Genomic DNA, 23,029 nt, shown 5'->3' with positions numbered 1-23,029 from the left:
AAACATGAAATGTGTATAGTACCAAAATTATTGTAAAGAAGTCCATAAAAGGAAACCAAAAGCCAGGCTCATGCCCATAATCCTAGACACTCGGGAGGCTGAAAGCTGAGTATCTCAGTTCAAAGCTACCCTGAAGAGAAAGTCTGTGATACACTTGTTTTCAATTAACTACCAGAAAACTGAAAGTGGTACTCTGGCTAAAAGTGGTAGCACCCTAGCCATGAAGGAAAGAACTCAGAGACAATGCTCAGGCTTGTTTTTTTGAACAGTGATCCTCAGATCTCTGCCTCTTGAGTAGCTCAGATTACAGGCATGAGCACCCAGTTTCCTACAGATACTTATATGCTATGGCTCATAACTCTAACCTTAGCTACTCAGGAGGCTGAGGTCTGAGGATGGAGGTTTGAGGCAAACCCAGGCAGGAAAGTCCAGGAGACTCTTATCTCCAATTAACCACCCTCAAACTGGAAGTGGAGCTGTGGCTCAAAGTGGTAGAATGCTAGCCTTGAGCAAAAAAGCTCAAGGACAGCAACCAAGCTCTGGCTTCAAGTCCCATGACTGAACAACAGAAACTATCTATCTATCTATCTATATCTATATCTATATATCTATATTCTTAACTGAGTGCCAGTGGCACATGATTGGAATTCTAGCCACTCAGAAGCCAGTCTATGAGACAATGATCTCCAATTAACCACCAAAAAGCAGGAAATACATCTGCAGCTTAAATGATAGAATGCTAGCCTTGAGCCCCAAATCCCAAAAACCTCAGACAGTGCCCAATATCTGAGTTCAAGCCCTAGAATGAGCAAGCATACACCTACATCCACCCAAAAAGACTACTATGTTCATATTCTGGAAAAATTCAGACAATACAGTTTAGCTCAGATCAACAAGTTGCTATTGCTTTAATCATCTGTAGGGATTTTACTGTACTGATGTATTCTTTGCTGTGCTCTGGCTATTACTACACCAGTAATGGAGCTGTAGCTCAAGTGCTGGAATTCTAGCTTTGACCTAAAGAGCGCAGGGACAGTGCTCAGGCCCTGACTTCAAGTCCAAGGGCTAGCACAACAACAACAACAAAAATAAGGCACAGAAAACATGTCCTATCAGGATGTTTCTTGTTCCCATAGTGCCTCTGGCTCCTACCCTGTTTTGAGCTCATGTCCTGGGCACTGTTCCTAAGCTTTTTTGCCCAAGGCTAGCACTTTACTGCTTGAACTACAGCTCAACTATTGCCTTCTTCTTTGGTTATTTGGAGATAAGAATCGCTTGGACTTTCTTGCCTTGGCTGGCTTTGAAGCAAAATCCTCCAAAATTGTTTTTTGACCATGCCAGGTGGCTCACGCCTACAAATACTAGCTACTCTGGAGGCTGAGATCAGAGGATCAAGGTTCAAAGCCAGCACTAAAAAAGTCTGTGAGATTCCTATCTCTAACTAATCACCAGAAAAACTATAAGTGCCACTGTGGCTGAAGGGGTAGGGAAGTAGCCTTGAGCTGAAGAGCTCAGGGACACAGCGCCCAGGCCCACAGTTCAAGTCCCACAACCAACAAAAAAATTGTTTTTGGATGGTTCTGGGGCTTGAACTCAGGGTCTGGAGGCTGTCCTCAAGCCATTTTGTGCACCACCACTTTGAGTCACAACACCACTTCCAGATTTTTTTGTGATTAATTGGAGATAATATTTTCAAGGACTTTACTGCCCATGCTGGCTTTGAAACACAATCCTCAGAACTCACACTCCTGAATAATTAGAATTTAAGGTGTGAGCAGCTGGCACCCACCTTAGTCTGAAATTCTTAGGAGGGATTCAGACTCTTAGAGGGTCCGGTAGGAGAGATGTCTAGCAGGTAAATAGAGTAAATCAAACTGTCAAGTGCAAGGTGACAGTCCAGTGTCATCCCTTGCCCCAACATTCCACCCCTCCCCCCAAGCCTCTCTTTCAGAATCCTGTGACCATGGAGACAGATTTCAACACGAAACTGGAGGAGGAGAGGCAGTGTGTCTAAGCTGGATCGAGGAGAGAGAAACTGGTTCGATAAAGCTCAGATTCAGGTAGATAATCACAAAATTAGCCAACAGTATCACTGTTCTGACACTCTCGGTTGTAAACCCTAGGGAATGTCCAGACAATGGAGCATTCTACCATTTATGCACTTTAACTTAACTCCAATCAACCCACCCATCCTTGAGGTACTGTGAGAATAACAGTCTTATTCTAGGGGTCTTGGATAGGAGAGGTCGTTGGTTATCTAAGGGCAAGTAGAGAAAACTTCAAATAAGCCGGGCACGGTGGCTCATGCCTGTCAAGCTAGCTACTCAGGAGGCTGAGATCTGAGGATCATGGTTCAAAGCCAGCCCGAGCACTAAAGAACATGAGACAATTGTCTCCAATTAACCACTAGAAAACGGGAAGTGGCCTTGTGGTTCAAGGGGTAGGGTGGTAGCCTTCAGCTGAAGAGCTCAGGGACAGTACCCAGGGCCAGAGTTCAACCCCCATAACAGAAGGAAGGAAGGAAGGAAGGAAGGAAGGAAGGAAGGAAGGAAGAAAGAAAGAAAGAAAGAAAGAAAGAAAGAAAGAAAGAAAGAAAGAAAGAAAAGAAAGCTTCAAACTATTTGGTGGGTTCCCTAAAAGTCTATACTGACCCTTGTTCTCAGCCGTGCTCCTGAGGGCCTCTGGGAAGGTGGAGTGTCTACCTCTTCACTCCCTCCTACCACATGGGAAACTGAGAAAACCTTTGTGTGAAGACATTGATGTGGAGGGCATGGCTGTATAGGGACTATGTAAGTGGTTAACACTCTCAAGGTGGGCATGTATCTCAGACATCAACTTCCAACATGGAGTCATAAGGAAATGAGGGTGCTGTTTGTGCAGAGCCAAGACTGTTAAGGAAAGGACCTGAGACTATAGGTTAAGGGAGACACAGAGGAAGTCTGCCCCTGCTGTCAGTCCAGGGAAGGACCTGTGCTTTCTGACAAGGGTAGTGAGGTCACATGTTTGTAGGTTATACAGAATTAGGAATTGGGTAGACACATAAATCCTGAATTTAACAGACTAAATTTAACAGGTGTTCACTGATGTCTCTAGATAGACTCAGGAGCAGCTGAGATTCCCATAGAAACAATAAGACTCACTCATGCAGTGATCCTGAGGAAGCCCCAAATAAGTGCTCAAAAAACTAAGTCTTTATTTCTGAATCTAAGGGACGAGGTAAGTCCTGTAGAGAGTCAAGATGAGATTTCAGGTTAACACCAAGGCTGGGTAGCTTGCGCTTAATTTCAGACTGAGTTCTGGTCTTCCTCCAAGTCTCTGGGAGGTGAGTGGTACCATGAGAGGTGTGGGGCTTCTGCCTGGATTCAGGGGGAGGCCTGAGGTAGAAATGCAGAGATCATTGCAGGTCAGATCTGAGGTTGATCTCCACTCATCATCCTGGAAAGTTCAGGACTGCAAGCCTAGATTCAGGGAAGCTCACTTTAGTCTCTGAGGCTCATTTCTGGGAGGAGTGAAACTTGAAAGGCTGAGGAGTGTGTCCTCTTCCCAGCAGAGCCCTCAGCCTAGACCAACAGTGCCTTTTCGAGATTCAGGGACACTACTTGCATTTTAAGCTTAGGGTGCTCCAGTCAGAATTGTGGGGAAGAAATGGCACCAGTGGTTTCTCAGGATGGGAAGGGGGAGAAGAAAATGGCCTGCAAGATGGACCTGGAGATCAACAGAGGGTAAAGGCCCAGATTTGGTAAGGAGTGATTATGACTCCCTTGAGACTCCACACAAAGAGAAGCCCTGAAATCTGCTCCCTGTCAGCCTTGAGAAATCTGTGCTGCGGTGTTCACATGAACTGTATATATACTTGTGTTTCCCAGAAACCACAAAGCTGAATGCTCGAAATGAGGGAATTCAGGGAAGCAATGTGATCAGCAGAGGGAGTGTGCAGAATGTGTCTGGAGTAAAGGTGAGGACAGGCATAACCTCCCGCCCCTCCCCCCACTCATACACACAGGACTTCAGTACCAATCTTCCTTTCCTTTACCTATGAGAAACTCTAGCAACCATAGGTGCCTTCAACTCTCCTTAACTCAACATTTGGGATTGTCCCCCGACATGTTCATTAGAGAAAGTTCTCAACCTGACATTTAACAAGGAGAACACTGAGCCAGTCCTCCATCCATATGGCTTTTACTGCATGTGGTCACATTTGTTTTTGCCTGTGGTCATGTGTCATGACCTCTTATTACCTTTTGTTCAATTCTAAACATCTGGATACCACTTGTGTCCAGGCCAGCAGAGGGTAGTTCAGATATCTCCGGGGTAACTTTGGGAACCTAGAGTCAGTTGAGTAGAGGGTGCCTATTGCAGAATATTCAAAAACTTGCCCCCAACTTCACTCTCACTGACAAGCCTAGAGGCCCCATGTTATCCTTGCATGCCAGGGCCCAAGGCAGGGGAGAGGACTAATTCAGGGCTGACAGTCCATACTCCAGGGACCCGGTCTTGGTGTGAAGTAGTAACCTCATGTAATCCAGCAGACATTACTCTGCTAGAGTCACAATTTCAGATTGCAATACATATGCTGACATGGTACCGCCTGGTGTATTTACCCCATACGAGAAACTCCACACAACTCAGCATTACACACCCTTACCAGCACCCCCCCCCCAAAGACTCACACTCACTCAGTACCTTGTTGAGTGGTAATCTAACACTTAGGCTTCAGGCAACAGACACAAAAGGAGACAGGAACCTTTGTGGCCCTGAAGCCCCAAAGGGAAGACTAGTAGGAATTCAGAAGGAAGGTGCCAGGTGGAAGAGTCTCAGCTGAAACTCCTTCCCTGATTTCTCTCCCACAGGCCTAGGAGTCACCACTGAGTTGCTCTCCACCATCTTACTTGGTATCCGGAAGAACAGCCAGGATGTCTTCAACTCAGAGCACCGAGCCCCCTGAGCAGCAGACAGCCCCCCAGGCCCAAAGAGAGGCTGCAGACCTGGTGGATGAGCAGGGCCCCCAGGCCCAGGAGGCGTCCACTCCTCTGGTGCACCCCACCCTACTGGACCTGTTAGTGGGTCTCCTGGGCGAGATAGTAAGGCAGAGCAATGAGGGGCATCGGGAATCCCACCATCAGGGAAGGGAAGAGCTGCGCCTGCAGGATGCCCAGCTACTACTGCAGACAGCCCTGCAGAAAGAGGCTGTAGGCCTGGTTCGATACCTGTTACAGCAGTATAGGTCATGCCAGCCTGTTACCGATGTGGACATGCTGAGTCGCATCAGCAGAAGTCACCAGAGATACTTCCCCAGGATCTTGCGCAAAGCTTCTATATGTCTGCAACTGCTGTTTGGCGTCGAAATGAAGGAGGTAGACCCCTTTTTCCACATGCACGCGCTTGTTCTAGCGGCAGGGATCACCTACGATGGTACTCTGAGCCATGTCCGGGGCATGCCCAAGACAGGCTTGTTGATAATTGTTCTTTGCATCGTCTTTACGGAAGGTGGCTGTGCCACAGAGGAAGCCATCTGGCAGGTGCTAAGTGAGATGCAAGTGTATCCTGACCGGGAACACTTCATCTATGGAAACCCTAGGAGGCTGCTCATGGAGGATTTTGTATGGGAGCAATACCTGGAATGTCAACAGGTGCCCCGCACTGACCCCGTCATCTACAAGTTCAGGTGGGGCCCCAGGGCCTATGCGGAAACCACACAGCAGAAAGTCCTGGAGCACTGGGCCAAGAACAGTGGCATTGACCCAAGGGCCATCCCTTCACTCTATGAAGAAGCACTAAGGGAACAGGAAGCAAATACCCACGACATTGCTTTTTCCATAGAAGAGTGACTGCTCCTCATTGTACCTCAGTTAGGAAATCGCTTCCACTCAAACATCCAAGTGGATTAGAGATTTCCTTAGGAATGGTCCAAATTTCAAGTGAAATAAATTATAACTCATAGAAACTCACTGTGAATGTTTCTTTTTCCATTTTCTCGGTGACATCAAACAACAAATACATGGTGCTGATTTCGGTTGGCTTTGTGTGAATTTATAGGAAATTATATCTTCAAGTCCCACAATTCAGTGACTGATTTCTTCTACCAATCTTTATTTTAACATCTTCTCTTGGTAATATAGTTAATTAACATATAATATGGTATGATTTAGGCTACATCTTGCCAAGAAAATACAATTCCAAAGGAACTCAGGAATTGGAAACAGGAGGTTTTCTACTTTGTTGCTGTCTTTGTTTTCTTTTGTGTGCTTATTCATCTTTGGGAAGGTAATGAGATCACAGAAAGAGAGGACAAACAGTGAACAAAAGCAACTGTGGAACTCACACTAAACACTGTCCAACTTGTGGGTGGGAACAGGAGGAAAAAACTAGGGGAGATGGACAGAAGGAGTGACATTTTCTAAAAAGAAATATACTATTTATCTGCTATATACATATAATTGTAACTCCTCTAAACATCAACTTTTCAATAACAATTTTATACGCCAAGAAAAAGAAGTTATTCTAGGCATCAGTGGTTCATTCATGTAATCCTACTCACAAGGCCAAACTCTGAGGATGGAGGTTTGACGCCAAGCCCATCAGGTAAGTCTGTGAGACTCATCTCTCCAATTAACCACCAAAAAGCTGAACATAGAGATGCAAGTATAAAAGTTCAGGGACAGGGACAGGAGTTTGGCCTAGTGGTTGAGTGCTTGCCTAGCATGCACAAAGACCCGGGTTCGACTCCTTGGTACCGTATACATAAAAAAGCCAGAAGTGGTGCTGTGGCTCAAGTGGTAGAGCTCTAGCCTTGAGAAAACCCAAAGATAGTGCTCAGGCCCTGAGTTCAAGCCAAAAGACTGGAAAAAATTGAGCTAAATGTAAAATGGGGTTGTCTAGGTGAGGATATCCAGTGGCAAGGAGTGACTCAATGATATGGTGAATTTTGATTCCTATAGGATGGTACATACATGAATATATGAAAATGAAATAAGCCTAGTTTAAAAGAAATTGAAAAACTAAGAACAGTGATTTGAATGAAGAAGCATGTGGCAGAGGAAAAAAAAGATCTGGTATTCTACTCAAATTCGATGATCTGTCATCCTAGGAATTTCTTCACAACCAAGAAGTTACTTTTTTCTTGTGGGTCATGGGGCTTGAACTTGGCCTGGGCCCGGTCTCTGAGCTCTTCAGCTCAAGGCTACTGCCCTACCATGGAGCCAAGCCCCACTTCCCGTTTTCTAGAGGTTAATTGGAGATAAGAGTCTCAGGTCCTTTTGTTCCTGAACTGGCTTTGAATCTTCATCCTCAGATGTCAGCCTCCTAAGTAGCTAGGATTACAGGCATGAGCCACTGAGCCCAGCAGTGAAGTGATTTCTAATGGGGGAATTTTTCCTGAATATTATGACAGTTCATTTTAGCGTCCTGTTCTCTTGAGCTGCATATCCTATGATATGTCCAGGAGAAGAAAGACAGGAACAGCATCCCAACGTGAAAAGACCTAGGATCAAAGATCTGTAGAAATGACTGTCCCCGTCTTTGTCTACCACTCCAGCACTCACAAGCATAACCCATTTCTTGAGTTTAGCAGAGGAAGAGACCAGACACAGAGTCCTGCTACTGAAGTTGAGAATTTAAGATGGAACTGATATGACCTGTAGAAGGCTAAGCCTACTCTTGCTGTGAGCTTGAGAGGCCCTGAGAAAGAAGGCCAAGCAGCTACTCGGTGAATTATATGTCAGATTCTAAGACAGATTAGGGATTTCATAGGCTGAGCCTTGCTTCATTTGAGCAGAGAGGAACCTAACATATAGTCAGTAAAGGGGAAGTAAGAAAACTGAATGTTAAATGACCCAGAACTGACAGGGTACAACCTTGTACCTACTTTCAGACACAGGAATATCCTGTAATTGCTCCGTGCCTATCCAAGATCCCCAAACAAATATGAATTTCAAGCTCACCTTCACCAGAAGCAGTGGCTGAGGGAGTTACGGAGGTGGAAACTGGGGTTTAGCTGTATTGCAGGAAGTCTGGCCATAGGACACAATCTGTTTCTTATCTTCTGCTTCCCTTGAATCACTATGATGAATTTGGTTTTCCTTTTCCAGGGAGTGTAGAGCAAATCTGTTGGTCTCTTGAGGCTGAAGGAACACATTGGTAGAGCATGAGGGTGTTCCATTCAAGATGACCGCTGGTGCAAAACTGAACATCAGAATGCAGCTGAAACAATTAAGAACCATCCACTGTATCCCAGGCTTCCTCTGGTCACACTCCCGAACCATGTCTTAACTACACCCCACACACAGATCAATCGTTCCCCTTCAAGGCCCTCAGACCACAAATGTAACCCCTAAGAACCACTGTGCCAGTTCAGCCTTCAAAGTAGCAATGTAGGGTGACCAGGCAGCTGCTTCCTGACTTCCGCATGTGGGTTTGGTAGAAAGAGCCCTGGGTCAGCAGAAGACTGGGGTAAGATCCCATAAGGAGGCCAGGTGAGATATGAGGAAGGACTGAGGCTCCCAGAACCCAGTACATGAAGCCCAACCTTGCCCTTAGTTTCAGAATGACTCTTATTCTTCATCCTACTCTACAAACTGAGGAAGATTCACACAGGTCATGAGAAGGTAGAATCACGTCTAGAGTTAAGCAGACTATTCGAGGAGGAATAGATAAACAGGGATATCACACTTTCAGAATATCAGAGGGACATTTTTTTATTTTTATGCCAGTCCTGGGCTTGAGCTCAGGGCCTGAGCACGGTCCTTGGACTTTCTCAAGGCTAGAGCTCTACCACCTGAGCCTCAGCACCACTTCTGGCTTTTTTCTATCGAACCCGGGTCTTCATGCATGCTAGGCAAGCAGTTTAACCACTAGGCCAAACTCGCGGCCCCAGAGGGACATTTTCATGCTCCCATTAGCCATGGAAACTAAAAGACAGTGTGGCTGAAGAGACCTTCACTTCTGCGATCAGAATTTGTGTCAAAGATTTTGAGGACTTGATCAAATCACACTGGCTCCTCTATAGTAGAATTCTTTGAGAGCATCAAAAGTATCCTCAATGCTCTAAAAATAAATAAAAGATAAAGAAAGAAAGAAAGAAAGAAAGAAAGAAAGAAAGAAAGAAAGAAAGAAAGAAAGAAGGGAAGGAAGGAAACCACCCTTGGGATTAGAGGCATGGCTCTGTTAGTTGAGTGCCAGGCAATGAGAGAAAGTATCCAGTACTGAATGAGTCCTGGTTTTAGACAAATATAAGAGTATCCCAGCCAGGTGCAGTGGCTCACGCCTTTAATCCTAGCTACTCAGGAGACTGAAGATCTGAGGATCAAAGTTCAAAACCAGCCGGGGAAAAGGACTTGAGACTCATCTTCAATTAGTCTCTAGAAAACTGGAAGTGGGGCCTGGCTCAAGGGTAGGCTACCACCCTACCCTTGAGCCGAAGAGCTCAGGGACAGCACCCAGGCTGAATTCAAGCCCATGCCCCCACCCAATAAAAAGAGTATCCCAAATGTATGATCCAGGAAATATCCTACTCCTGTTGAACTATGGTTATTCCAGGTACTATTTGGGGGGAACAGAGCACGTCTGACTGCCTACTTAGGGTTGGGCTGGATGTCACAGAGTTGATAGCCTTTGCTTGTAAGATCCATCATCAGATCAAGAGGAGGAACTTGTCCAGACTGCTTGAAGTATAACTATGTACACCTTGAGAATGTTAGAAGAGAGGGCTCTTGAGAAAAACCTTGAGTATTCACATGAACATCATCTTTCTATCTCTTAGTTTCTAGGGAGATAACTAAAATAGTCAAACTTGTTTTCTTGTTTTCAGCCCTATATTTAGAGAGTGAGAGTGTGAGTGAGAGCAAGAACAAGAGAGACAGAGACCGTCAGAGAGATGAGGGAGAGAGCAGTTTGGCCTCATAGAGTCTATGCAGTGAGAGCTTTGTTCTGAGATCTGCAGTTCTGCACAATAGAGAGAGGACAAGTCTGCCAGTGCTGGAGGTGAGACCATGGGGTTGAGGAGGGTAAAGCCCTCCTCAGGAAGAGATTCTCCAAATATGCATCTACACCCCCAAAGATCACACCTGCCACAGGAGAATTTTGTGAGTTGAACACCTTCTTGCCCCCAACTTCCTCCTCCAGCATCAGTGGATTCTGGGAGTAAGAGTCTTGCTTTGAGGGGCGGAGAATGATTCTTGAAGTGGGATGGAAACAGGCTTTATCTGGAAGCAATGACATGATCTTAAAGACCTTAAAGAGGATGGAGCTTTTCCAAATCTGGTTATTCCTGTGGTGTTTACCTTAGCTAGCCCAATATGAGTGGCCTGCTGTGCATTCCCTTACTTTTGGCCTTAGGTCAAAAAGAAGACAGAGTTTGCACTGGAGGGACATTAGACTGGATCTTTAGACTGCAAAATAAAGAACAGGCTGAGGGCTGGTGGCTCACACGTGTAATCCTAGCTACTCAGAAAGCTGAGATCTGTGGATGGAAGTTTGTAGCCACACTGGCAGAAAAGTCTGTGAGACTTTCATCTCCAATTAGCCAAAGGCTAAAGTGGAGCTGTGGATCAAAGTGGTAGAGCTCTATCCTTCAGCCAAGAAGCTCAGGGACAGTGCCCAGGACCTGAGTTCAAGACCACAACAGATTAAAAAGAAATTAGACCCCAGACCACAGAATATAGTTTCCAATTAATCACTAAAACTCAGAAGTGGAGCTGTGGTTCACGTGGTAGAGAGCTAGCTTTGAATGGGGGAGCTCAGGAGAGGGCCCAGGGCCAGAATCCAAGGAAAAGAAGAAAACAGAAGCAAGTTGCCCTTTCTTCACTATTTAAATGTTCAGTTACGAGAATGGGGAGAGAAAGGAGCTCCCTTCCCATGTCTTTTCTTCTGCAATATTAAGAGTCTGCTGGCTGGGTTGGAGGCCAAGGGTGTTAAAACTAAAAATAAAAATAACCCTATGCTGTGACTCATGTCTGTAATCCTAGCTACTACTGAGACTGAAATTTCAGGTGCCCAGTTCAAAGCCAGTCTGAAAAGGAAAGTCCCTGGAACTCTTATCTCCAATTAACCAGTAAAGGAGCCAGAAGTGAAGCTGTCACTTAAATGGTAAAGCATGAGCCTTGAGCAAAGAAAAGCTCAGGAACAAGGCCCAGGCCCTGAGTTCAAGTCCCAGGAACAGCACTAAAAAAATTGAGCAGAAATTTCATCCCTAGGTGGAGAGTACTGAAATAATCCAGTTACTGTATTGTTATTCCAACATGCTGAAGATTATCAGGCCAGACCAGCACCCTATCCTTTCCTCACCCCATTATTCCCTCAAGACACAGAATGGCAGTCCTAATCCCAGGTCCTTGAAAAAGAGTGGCCTGGGGACACTGAGAGTTTCAGGTATAAGCAGTGGAGGGACAGAGGAAATATTGCTCCCAGGAGAAAGGCCCACACACAATCCCAAAGCATTGCTGTTGTCAGCTCTTCACTGGTAGCATCCTATTCCAGTCATTGGCCTTAAGTTAGGGTGAATTAGAGAAAATGAAGCATGGGAAAGAGCAGCCATAAATGTAGAGGCAAACACTGAAGGACTTAGCTCTCCTCTCTTGGCCCAATCTGTTTACAAATCTAGAAATGGAATATAAATGATCGACTGTACCCTATCATTCCAGGTAAATTTGTATGTCAAACAAGACACTAGCTATGCCAGGATGTATTTGACTGGAGGCAGGTCATTCTTACTTTGGCCTGCCTGAAAGTTCCTGTCACTCCAGGCTGAACATTCCATTGTGAGCCTAACCAAAAGAACATGCCCTAGCCCCTAAGTGATTATAAGCCTGATTTTCATTTTATTGTTTCCTTGTTAGGACTCATATAAGCCTGACCTCAACTCCACAGCCTCCGACAACCCTCAGTCCTGTGGGAAGGTTACTAGTGAGTCACTGCTGTATCTCAATAAACAGTCCTCACCTGTTGAGATCAAGTCCAGATGGTTCCATTCTCCTCAGTTTTCCTACTACTTGGTGCCAAAACCCGGGAGAAGAAAAGCAGCAGGAGTAACTGGGTCCCCTCTACCAAGGGGCCATCCACCTCCTGGCTGCCTCTCCTTAAGCCTTTGGTTACCCTTCTCTCTTTCCATTGCCTTTCTCCACCAGTTGTACAGAACCCTTCACCCTTCCTAGTCTGGAACAAACAGCCATCAGTCATAACGTGGAACTTCTTGAGTTCTTCTGGTTTTTGCCTACTTAAGTGATACACACCTCATGGATGGCCACCCCACATGACTTGAGGCTCATTTTGTAAACCCAGAGGTCAGCCCTCTCTCCTTTTAATGTCTCTCCTCCTCCCCTGTCATGGGACTCTAGATCTCCAGACAAGAGGCCCTTCCCTGTTTGACTGCACACATCTCCATTCCATCTAGCTCCATGGTTTCTACTCTACAGGCTCTACATAATATTTCCAGGAGAAATCATTTCACTGAAGAGGTTATCTGAGAGGCTCAGATAACTCTTCACATTCGATGTGATGAGTATGTGCTCTTAGGCCTCAGTGCTTTCCTGTGTTACCACTCTTTTCCTGTACCCATCTCCCTTCTTCCCTTCCTTTCAACTCCACAATCTCCTCCACAGACCATCCCTTCTCAGCCTGCTCCTCAGGAGGTGCTAAAAAAATTACTTGTCTTCTGCAACAAAAAAAAAACATGAAGAGGGGCCAGAACTGTGGCCTAGTGGTTAGAGTTCTTGCCTAGCATGCACGGATTTCTGGGTTTGATTCCTTGATACCACATACACAGAAAAAGCCAGAACTGGCTTTGTGGTTCCAATGGTAGAGTGCTTATGTGCAGACTCTGAGTTCAAGCCCTAGGACTACAAAAAAAGGCATGAAGACTACATAAAGAAATCCACACATCAATCACAGTGTATTCTTTGTCTCTTCTGCTGGTCATAGTCCCTTAGACAGAAACATCAGACAGCTGTAGGTCTGAGAATTGGAGAGGCCCCAGTTCTAGGAGTGCTCAATGTTTGGGCACTTGTGATTAGTGGGATAAAGAATCCTGTTGCTGCCAGCCAGCACTGGCTCACATCTATAATCCTAGCTACTAATGAGACTGAGGGAAAATTGAAAGTCATAGTTTATGTCTGAAATTCTTTTTTTGCTTTTTGTCAATTATAGGGCCTGGGTCCTGTCCCTGAGTGCTTTGCTCAATGAAAGTGTTCTATCACGTAGAACCACAGGTCTACCTCGAGCTTTTTCTGTGATTAATTGGAGATAAAAGTCTCAAGGATATCCCCACTCAGGGTAGCTTTGAACCAGAATTCTCAGATCTCAGCTTCCTGAGTACCTAGGATTCCAACTGGCACTAGGCTTAGTATGAAAAGCCTTAGGAGAGATTCAGACTCTGAGAGGTTCAGGTAGGAGAGGTTTCTAGAAGTGAACACAGGAAATCTGTCAAAGTACAAAGATGCCAGTCCAACGTCAGCCCTTGCCCCAACATTCCACCCCTCCCCCCAGCCTTCCTTTCAGAATCCTGTGACCATGGAGACAGATTTGAACACAAAACTTGGAGAGGAGAGGCAGTGTATCTGAGTCGGACCCAAGAGAGAGAAGTTGATTGACAAAAGCCCAGATTCAGGTAGAGAATAACAAAATCAGCAAACAGTGTCCCTGTTTTGACATTCTCAGTCCTGAACCCTAGGGAATGTCAAGACAGTTGAGCACTCCACCATTTATGTACTTTAACTTAACCCTGATCAACCCACCCAACCTTAAGTTTTCCCTCAAGGTACTGTGAGAATTACAGCCTTAGTCGGGAGGCCTTGGATGTAAGAGGACTTTGAATATCTGAGGGGGAAGCAGAGAAAACTTCTAAGTATTTGGTGAGTCCCTTAAAAGTCTATATTCAGCCTTGTTCTCAGCTGTGCTCTTGAGGACCTCTGGAAAGGTGAAATGTCTACTTTTCGTTGCTGCCTCCTATCACATAGGACACTGAGAAAATCCTGGTCTGAAGACATTGGTGTGGAGAAGAAGGAGTCTGTAGAGCCTATATGAGTGATTAATACAATCATTATGGGGACAAGTCTGGGACATTAACTTCCACCATGGCATGCTCAGGGCCAAGACTGTTAAGAAATGACTTGAGACTCCAGGTTAAGAGAAACACAAAGTCTTCCTCTGCTGTCAGTACAAGGAAGCCCTGTGCTTTCTGATTAGGGTACTGAGGTCATACCTTTCAAAGTCATAGAATGGTAGTGATTAAGTAGAGAGATAAATTCTGAATTTAACAAATTGATGGTCCAGATGCTCAACTAAAGTCTCAAGATTAAAGACTCAGATGCAACCATGATTCCTGTAAAAACAATAAGACCCAATCATGTGATTCAGTGGAAGTCCCAGATCAGGTGATCAAAACAACTGAGTATTTACTTCTGAATCTAAAGGATGGGATAAATCCTGTGAGGCATCAAGGTGAGTTGTCAGGCGACACTAAGGATGGGTAACTTGCCCTTATTTTCGGACCAGTCTTGATCACATTTTCAGACTGAGAGCCATTCTGGAGGTGACTGGTGTCACAAGAAGTGTGGGGCTTCGGTCTGGACTTAAGGGAAGACTTAGGTAGGAATGCAGAGATATTGCAGGTCAGATCAAAGGTGGCTTTCAACCTCCTCAACACTCTGTGGAGGCTCAGGGTGGCATGCTTAGATTCAGAGCACCTTCAATTTAGCCTCTTAGGCTTATTTCTAGGAGGAGTAGAACTGGTTCTGAGTAGTGTGTCCTCTGCCCAGCAGAGCTCTTAGAGTAGGCCAACAGCACCTTTTCAAGATTTAGGGACACTACTTGCATTTTAAGCTCAGGGTGCTCCAGTCAGAATTGTGGGGAAGAAATGGCACCAGTGGTTTCTCAGGATGGGCAGGGGGAGAAGAAAAATGGTAGTCCAGGCCTGCAAGATGGACCTGGAGATCAACAGAGGGTAAAGGCCCAGATTTGGTAAAGAGTGATTATGACTCCCTTGAGACTCCACACAGAGAGAAGCCCTGAAATCTGCTCCCTGTCAGCCTTGAGAAATCTGTGCTGCGGTGTTCACATGAACTGTATATATACTTGTGTTTCCCAGGAACCAAGCTGAGGCCTCAGTCTGGGGGAATTAGACAACAATGTGGCCAGGAAGAGGAAATACCCACAATCAATCTGGAGTTAAGGTGAGCACAGGGATAACTTTCCTCATATACATGGGACTTTATTCCATCCTTCCTTCTTTACCTGTGAGAAAACCTAGAAACCATAGGTGAATTTGACTCCTATTAACAGTTTGGGTTTTCTCACGGAAATAATTTTTGCCTATGGCAGTGTGGCCTCAGAAGGGAACTTCCTAACCTGTAATTTAACAAGAACGCGGAGCCAATCCTCTACACATATGACCCATACTGCATGTAATCATCTTTGTTGTTGTTCCTGGTCACATGTGATGACCTCTTGTTGCCTTTTGTTGCATTATAAAGATCTGGACACCAGTTGTGACAGTGTGCCCCAGGCCAGCAGAGTAGTCCAGACATCTCTTGGAGAACTTTGGGGACATAGTGTGAGTTCAGTAGAGACGGCCTATTGCAAAACAGTCAGGAACTTACAGTCCACCTCCCTCTCACTGTCAATTCCTGAGGCCTCATGGTGTCTTGCATGCTGAAGCCCAAGGGAAACAGAGACATACTCAATGCCTGCTGTACATACTACAGGGACTAGAAGATGAAGGTCTTCGCCTGAAGGAGTTTCTTCATGTAATCCAGCAAATGACTCTCTGCTAGGGTCAGAATTTCAGATCGCAATACATATGCTGAAATGATACCATATTCAACATTCACACCACATCACAGAATTCCATGCTACTGAGCCACCCCAGAGACTCAGACTCACTTAGAACCTTGTACCTTGTTGAGTAGTTGCCTGACGCTTAGGCTTCAGGCAACAGACACAAAAGGAGACAGGAACCTTTGTGGCCCTGAAGCCCCAAAGGGAAGACTAGTAGGAATTCAGAAGGAAGGTGCCAGGTGGAAGAGTCTCAGCTGAAACTCCTTCCCTGATTTCTCTCCCACAGGCCTAGGAGTCACCACTGAGTTGCTCTCCACCATCTTACTTGGTATCCGGAAGAACAGCCAGGATGTCTTCAACTCAGAGCACCGAGCCCCCTGAGCAGCAGACAGCCCCCCAGGCCCAAAGAGAGGCCGCAGACCTGGTGGATGAGCAGGGCCCCCAGGCCCAGGAGGCGTCCACTCCTCTGGTGCACCCCACCCTACTGGACCTGTTAGTGGGTCTCCTGGGCGAGATAGTAAGGCAGAGCAATGAGGGGCATCGGGAATCCCACCATCAGGGAAGGGAAGAGCTGCGCCTGCAGGATGCCCAGCTACTACTGCAGACAGCCCTGCAGAAAGAGGCTGTAGGCCTGGTTCGATACCTGTTACAGCAGTATAGGTCATTCCAGCCTGTTACCGATGTGGACATGCTGAGTCGCATCAGCAGAAGTCACCAGAGATACTTCCCCAGGATCTTGCGCAAAGCTTCTATATGTCTGCAACTGCTGTTTGGCGTCGAAATGAAGGAGGTAGACCCCTTTTTCCACATGCACGCGCTTGTTCTAGCGGCAGGGATCACCTACGATGGTACTCTGAGCCATGTCCGGGGCATGCCCAAGACAGGCTTGTTGATAATTGTTCTTTGCATCGTCTTTACGGAAGGTGGCTGTGCCACAGAGGAAGCCATCTGGCAGGTGCTGAGTGAGATGCAAGTGTATCCTGACCGGGAACACTTCATCTATGGAAACCCTAGGAGGCTGCTCATGGAGGATTTTGTATGGGAGCAATACCTGGAATGTCAACAGGTGCCCCGCACTGACCCCGTCATCTACAAGTTCAGGTGGGGCCCCAGGGCCTATGCGGAAACCACACAGCAGAAAGTCCTGGAGCACTGGGCCAAGAACAGTGGCATTGACCCAAGGGCCATCCCTTCACTCTATGAAGAAGCACTAAGGGAACAGGAAGCAAATACCTACGACATTGCTTTTTCCATAGAAGAGTGACTGCTCCTCATTGTAACTCAGTTAGGAAATCGCTTCCACTCAAACATCCAAGTGGATTAGAGATTTCCTTAGGAATGGTCCAAATTTCAAGTGAAATAAATTATAACTCATAGAAACTCACTGTGAATGTTTCTTTTTCCATTTTCTCAGTGACATCAAACAACAAATAGAAATTGTATCAATTTGGTTTTGCTATGTGTATATTTGCAGGAAATTATACCTTCATGATATGACCCCAACACTGATTTCTTCTGCCAATTTTTATTTTAACATTAGTCTTTGTAATATGTTTATTTGACTCACAGTTTGGTAGAGCTTTAGGCCATAGGCCTATCAAGAAAATATAGAATGAAGAAATTCCAGGAACTAGAAACAGAAGGGTTTTTTTGTTTTGTTTTTTGTTCTTTGTTTTTGTTTTTTGCTGTTTTTCTTTTTCCCTTTTGTTTTCTTCCAATCTTTGGGATGGTAATGGGGGAGTACAGAAACAATGGAACAAAAAGTGAACAAATGCAAAATACAAACTGTTGTAGCAACTATGCAATGCATGTGCAAGTTTGGGAGGAAACACTGGGAGAGAGGCACAACAACAGAAATGTACTTTTTTTTAGCTAGTCCAGGTGCTTTAACTGAAGGCCTGAGAACTATCCTTGGGCTTTCTCAAGTCTGGAGCTCTAACACTTGAACCACATCAACATTTCCAGTTTTTTCTATGTATGTGGTACCAAGGAAGTGAACCTGGGTCATCATGTATGCTAGGCAACCACTCTATCACTAGGCCAAACTCCCGGTCCCAGAAATGCACTTTTTTTTCCTATGTATGTGGTACCAGGAATCAAACCTGGGCCTTTGTGCATGCTAGGCAACCACTCTACCACTAGTGCAAACTCCTGGCCCAGAAATGTACTCTTTAACTGATATAAATATAAGTGCAACCCCAGTGTATATCACCTTTACCATAACAATAACAAATCCAACAAAATGAAAAGCTATGTTGGCCACTAGTGGCTCATCCCTAAAATTCTACTCATGAGGCTGAGATTTGGGAATGGAAGTTTGAAGCCAGTCCCAGCAGAAAAGTCTGTGGAGACACTGATCTTCAATTAACCACCAAAACCTGAACGTAGAGATGCAACTATAAAAGCTCAAGGACAGTGCCTAACTCCTGAGTTCAAGCCCAGGACTGGCACACACAAAAATATGAAGTTAGCCAGGCATTAGTGGCTCACACCTGTAATCCTAGCTATTCAAGAGGCTGAGATCTGAGGATCACAGTTCAAAGCCAGCCTGAGTAGGCAAGTCCATGAGACTCATATCTCCCATTAACCACCTGAAAATCTGAAATGATGCTGTGGCTCAATTGGTAGAGCACTAGCCTTGAGCTGAAGAGCTCAGTAACAGAGCCCAGGCCCAGAGTTCAAGTCCCAAGATGGATAAAAAAATGAAGCTTAAAAAAAATGAAGCTATATAATTTGCAGAATAATAGATTGAACTTGTGTGAATGAACCCAAATTGAGAATGACCAATATTACATTTTTTCCTGTATGCAAAATCTTTTCCCTCACCAATAAAAACTAAACAGAAAAAAAAGGTAAATGTAAAATGGAGACTCTCTTGGGAAAGGACATCATGTGGCAATGGCTCAATAACAGTGGATTTTGAGTATTATAGAAGGACAGTGCATACATGAATATATGAAAATAGAATAATTAGCTAGGCACGGTGGCTGACACCTGTAATTGAAGCTACTCAGGATGCTGAGATCTGAGGATCACGGTTCAAAGCCAGCCTGGGCACTAAAAAACTCTGTGAGACTATTATCTCCCATTAATCATTAGAAAAGGGGATGTGGGGCTGTGGTTCCAGGGGTAGGTAGCCTTGAGCTGAAGAGCTCAGGGACAACACCCAGGGGCAGAATTCAAGTCCCACGACTGACAAAAAAAAGAATTAAGCCCAGTGTAAAAGAATTTTAAAAACTAAAACAGTGATTTAAATGGCAAAGCAGCCAGCAGAGAGCAAAGGAGCTGTGGTCTTTACTCAAATTCTAGGATCTGTCACTCTAGGAGAGTCTTTACAACCAGATGTTTCAAAGTGACTTCTAATGGGGGAACTTTTCCTGAATTTTATGACAGTTCATTTTGCTTTCTTCTCCTCCTGAGTTGCATATCCTCTGATATGTCCTGGAGAAGAAAGATATAAACAATAAAATGCCAATATGGAAAAGGCCTGGAGCAAATACCATTAGAAATGGCTTCCTCAGTCATTCACTACAGCACACACAAGCATAACCCACTTCTTGAATTTAATAGACTAATTCAGACACACACTACTGCTACTCAAGGTTAGGATTTAGGAAGGGATTGAGATGACCTCTATAGAGTTAAGCCAACATTTCCTTTGAGACTTTTTATAGGGTCCTGGGGCCTTGAATTCAGGGCCTGGGCCCTATCCCTGAGCCTATTTCTGTGCTCACTAGCTCTCTACCACCTGAGACAGTGTTACTTCCTGCTTTTTCTGTATATGTGGTATAAGGAATGGAATCCAGGGTTTCATGCATGCTAGACAAGCCCTCTACCACTAAGCCACATTTCCAGTCCTCCTTTGAGTTTTGAGAGGCACTGAGAAAGAGGGCCAGGCAGCAGCTCTGTGAATTCTGTATCAGATTCTAAAAGAGTTAGGGGTTTAGTAGAATGAGCCCTGCCTCTCAGCTGAGCATAGAGCAAGCCTATCATATAGGAAGTAAAGGAGCAGTAACAATACCAACTGTTCCTGTTGTTCTTAGTATCTCTTAAGACTAAAGAAAGACATGGTAATGACATGAGGGTATTCCATTCACTAGATGATCCAGGGTACATTACTCAACACCTGAGTGCTGCTTAAATAATTGAGAACCATCTTCCTGCATTCCAGGGATCACATGTTCACAATCTAGAAAGGGGTTAAAAAATGGAGGGAGGGAACTGAAGGGAGAGAGGGAGAGAGAGAGAGAGAGAGAGAGAGAGAGAGAGAGAGAGAGAGAGAGAGAGAGAGAGAGAGAGAGAGAGAGAGAAGCAGAGAGAGAGAGAGAGAAGCAGAGAGAGAGAGAGAGAAGCAGAGAGAGAGAGAGAGAGAGAGAGAGAGAGAGAGAGAGAGAGAGAGAGAGAGCACACCTCACAAGTGAGAGCTGTGTTCTGAGATCTGCAATCTTCTCTTAACTATACCCCACAGAGAAATCAATCAGTCCCTTTCAAGGGCCTTAGGCCATAAATGTGATCCCCAACAGCCCCTGTGCCAGTTCAGCACCATTTTTGCTGTGAGCCTTCAAAGTGTCATTGTAAGGTGATCAGGCAGCTGATTCCTGACTTCCGCATGTGGGTTTGGTAGAAAGAGCCCTGGGTCAACAGAAGACTGGAGTAAGATCCCATAAGGAGGCCAGGTGAGATATGAGGCAGGACTGAGGCTCCCAGAACCCAGTACATGAGGCCCAACCTTGCCCTTAGTTTCAGAATGACTCTTATTCTTCATCCTACTCTATAAACTAAGGGAGATTTACACATAGAGTATAAGTATATATATATATATATATATATATATATATATATATATATATATGCATGCCAAGAGTCATGGGAAATAGGAAGGAATAAAGAGACTGGGGTATTACACTTTCAGAATATTAGAGGGACATTTCCATGCTCCCATCATTGGAGGAGACTTGACCAGGATCTCTAAGGAAAGAGATCTTGGTCTCCAATGTAAAGATTATGCTAAGTAGCCAGGTGTGGTAGTCACACCTGTAATCCTAGCTACTCAGGAGGCTGAGATCTGAGGATCAAGGTTCAAAGCAAGTCAGGGCACAAAAGAACCTGAGACTCATCTCCAATTAACCTCTAGAAAACAGGAAGTGAGGGGCCTGGAGTTTGGCCTAGTGGAAGAGTGCTTGCCTGTCATGCACAAAGACCTGGGTTTAATTTGTCAGTACCACATACATAGAAAAAAGCCAGAAGTGGTGTTGTGGCTCAAGTGGTAGAGCTCTAGCCTTGAGAAAGCCTAAGGACAGTGCTCAGACCCTGAGTTCAAGCTCCAGGACTAGCAAAAAAAAAAAAAGGAAAAGAAAAAGTAAACGGGAAGTGGGGCTTGGCTCAAGGGTAGGGTGGGGTACCCTTAAGCTGAAGAGCTCAGGGATAACACCCAGGTTGAGTTCAAGCTCTATGACCCACAAAAAAAAATAATGTGCTAAGGAATTGCAGATCACACATGCAATCGTAGCTACTCAGGAGGCTGAGATCTGAGGTTGGAGATTTGAAGCCAGCCTGGGCAGAAAAGTCTGTAAGACTCTTATCTCCAATTAACCACCAAAAACCAGAAGGGGAGCCAGGTATCTAAGTGGTAGGGCTCTATCCTTGAGCAAATTCCAGGTGATTTTATCTGCATGGGGTACAGGAAGGCCAGTGGCCATTACTAAAAATCCGAATGTCCAAGCCCATGTCTATCTGTTTTGGAGGGAATTGTAATAGGCTGAGTTATGCCCTGTTTCATTTTTCCAAGTCCTGTACCAGGCATGTAATCCATGCGCAGTTGTGTAACTACATTATTAGGACTGCACAAAATAACATCCATTTGGGAGAGAATATCACGTCCCCATAGATTAACAGAGAGGCCAGGCAATACAAAAGGAGTTACGGTGCCTTTATTTCCTTCCTTATCTTTCCAATGTAATACCTTTGAACTGACTTGGGAATTATCGGATTGGCCTATACCTGGCAAATCAGTGAGAGATGTGGTCAGCGGCCAATGGGCGGGCCAATGGTCTTGAGATATGACTATAGCATTGGCTCCTGTATCTAAAATGCCCTGGAATTCTTTTCCTTCAATAATGAGGGTTAGCACAGGCCTATTTTTAGTAATTGGCTGAACCCAATAAGCATCTGAGGAGCCCAGGGGGGTAGTACCTCGGGGCCTGGAAGAAATTGGAGATTGGTCTCCAGTAATCAGGGGCATAAGAACAAGTTGTCCTAAACGGGTGCCCTGTGGGATGGCAGCTATTCCATTCATAGCAGTCGCCAGAATTTTTATTTCCCCAGTAAATCATTATCAACAATGCCGGGAAAGACCTGAGTACCTTTGAGAATGGTTGATGCTCAGCCAGAATAAAGGCACAGGTATTTGGGGGTAAGGGGCCTTGTACTCCTGTGGAAATAATTTGTGGGCCCTGGGTAGAGTCTAATATTGTATTGGAGGTGGCACAGAGGTCCAATCCTGCGCTACCTGGGGTAGCTCGTTGGAGGGAGGTGATTGGGAGGAGGGATGATATTGGGTCTGAGGCTGGGAGGGGACAAACCGCACTGCCCCAGGGCTTGTCCTCTGAGATACCGGGGCCAGGGGCTGGCCCTGCTGGGAGTTTCCCTATATGTGAGAGGGGAGGGGTTGCCCTTGGGCATTAGCCTTTGATCTACATTCCTTTGCCCAGTGATAGCCCCTATGGCATCTGGGGCATAGGGTGGAGGGGGGCAGCCTGCCTGAAGGAGATGGAGCCGAGCCCTGAGTCAAGGGTCTTTTTGATAAAGCAGCTGGGCATTCATGGCAAAATGTCCTGGCTGTTTGCAAGAGTAGCAAATGGAGGTTCCCTTACAGGGATCTTGAGTATTTTTAAATGCTGCTCCAATTGCCAGTCCCATGGCATAAGTTGATCCTATGCCAGCAAAAAGTTTTACATACTCTGAAAGGTCAGCCTTGTGTTTATGTGGCCGGAGAAGATCCTGACACACCGGATTGGCATTTTCAAAGGCAAGGGGTTTAACAAATGCACTTCCATTTTCCCTGGGGCCAAGCAGTCTCTCAGCGGCCACATTGAGGTGCGAGATGAAGTCACTATAGGGCTCATCAGCCTTTTGCTGGATCTTAGCCAAGGAGGTAGTGGCTGGCCCCTTTTGAGGGAGTTTTCTCCAGGCCTGTAACCTGGCTCCTTGAATGTGCCCGAAGTCCAGGAGGGAATCGGGCTTGTGCATTGTTGAAATGATATGG

At 45.4% G+C, this 23,029-nt stretch overlaps 2 protein-coding genes across 2 annotated transcripts; both read left to right on the top strand.

Moving 5' to 3' along the window:
• Positions 1 to 4,902: 4,902 nt before the first annotated feature.
• On the top strand, positions 4,903 to 5,944 carry LOC150040601 (melanoma-associated antigen 11-like). The gene has a single exon (XM_090325976.1). The coding sequence runs from the start codon at positions 4,914 to 4,916 to the stop codon at positions 5,826 to 5,828; it is 915 nt and encodes a 304-aa protein (XP_090182102.1). The 5' UTR covers positions 4,903 to 4,913; the 3' UTR covers positions 5,829 to 5,944.
• A 10,159-nt stretch (positions 5,945 to 16,103) lies between these two features.
• Positions 16,104 to 17,149, top strand: LOC150040600 (melanoma-associated antigen 11-like). Its single transcript, XM_090325913.1, has one exon. The coding sequence runs from the start codon at positions 16,115 to 16,117 to the stop codon at positions 17,027 to 17,029; it is 915 nt and encodes a 304-aa protein (XP_090182039.1). The 5' UTR covers positions 16,104 to 16,114; the 3' UTR covers positions 17,030 to 17,149.
• The last annotated feature ends 5,880 nt before the right edge of the window (positions 17,150 to 23,029 follow it).

This window comes from Megascapheus bottae, chromosome X, assembly GCF_031878675.1.
Source record: "Megascapheus bottae isolate mThoBot1 chromosome X, mThoBot2.hap1, whole genome shotgun sequence".
NCBI lineage: Eukaryota > Metazoa > Chordata > Mammalia > Rodentia > Geomyidae > Megascapheus > Megascapheus bottae.
Note: the sequence above shows the minus strand (reverse complement) of the source record. Positions and strands in the feature narration are given on the sequence as shown.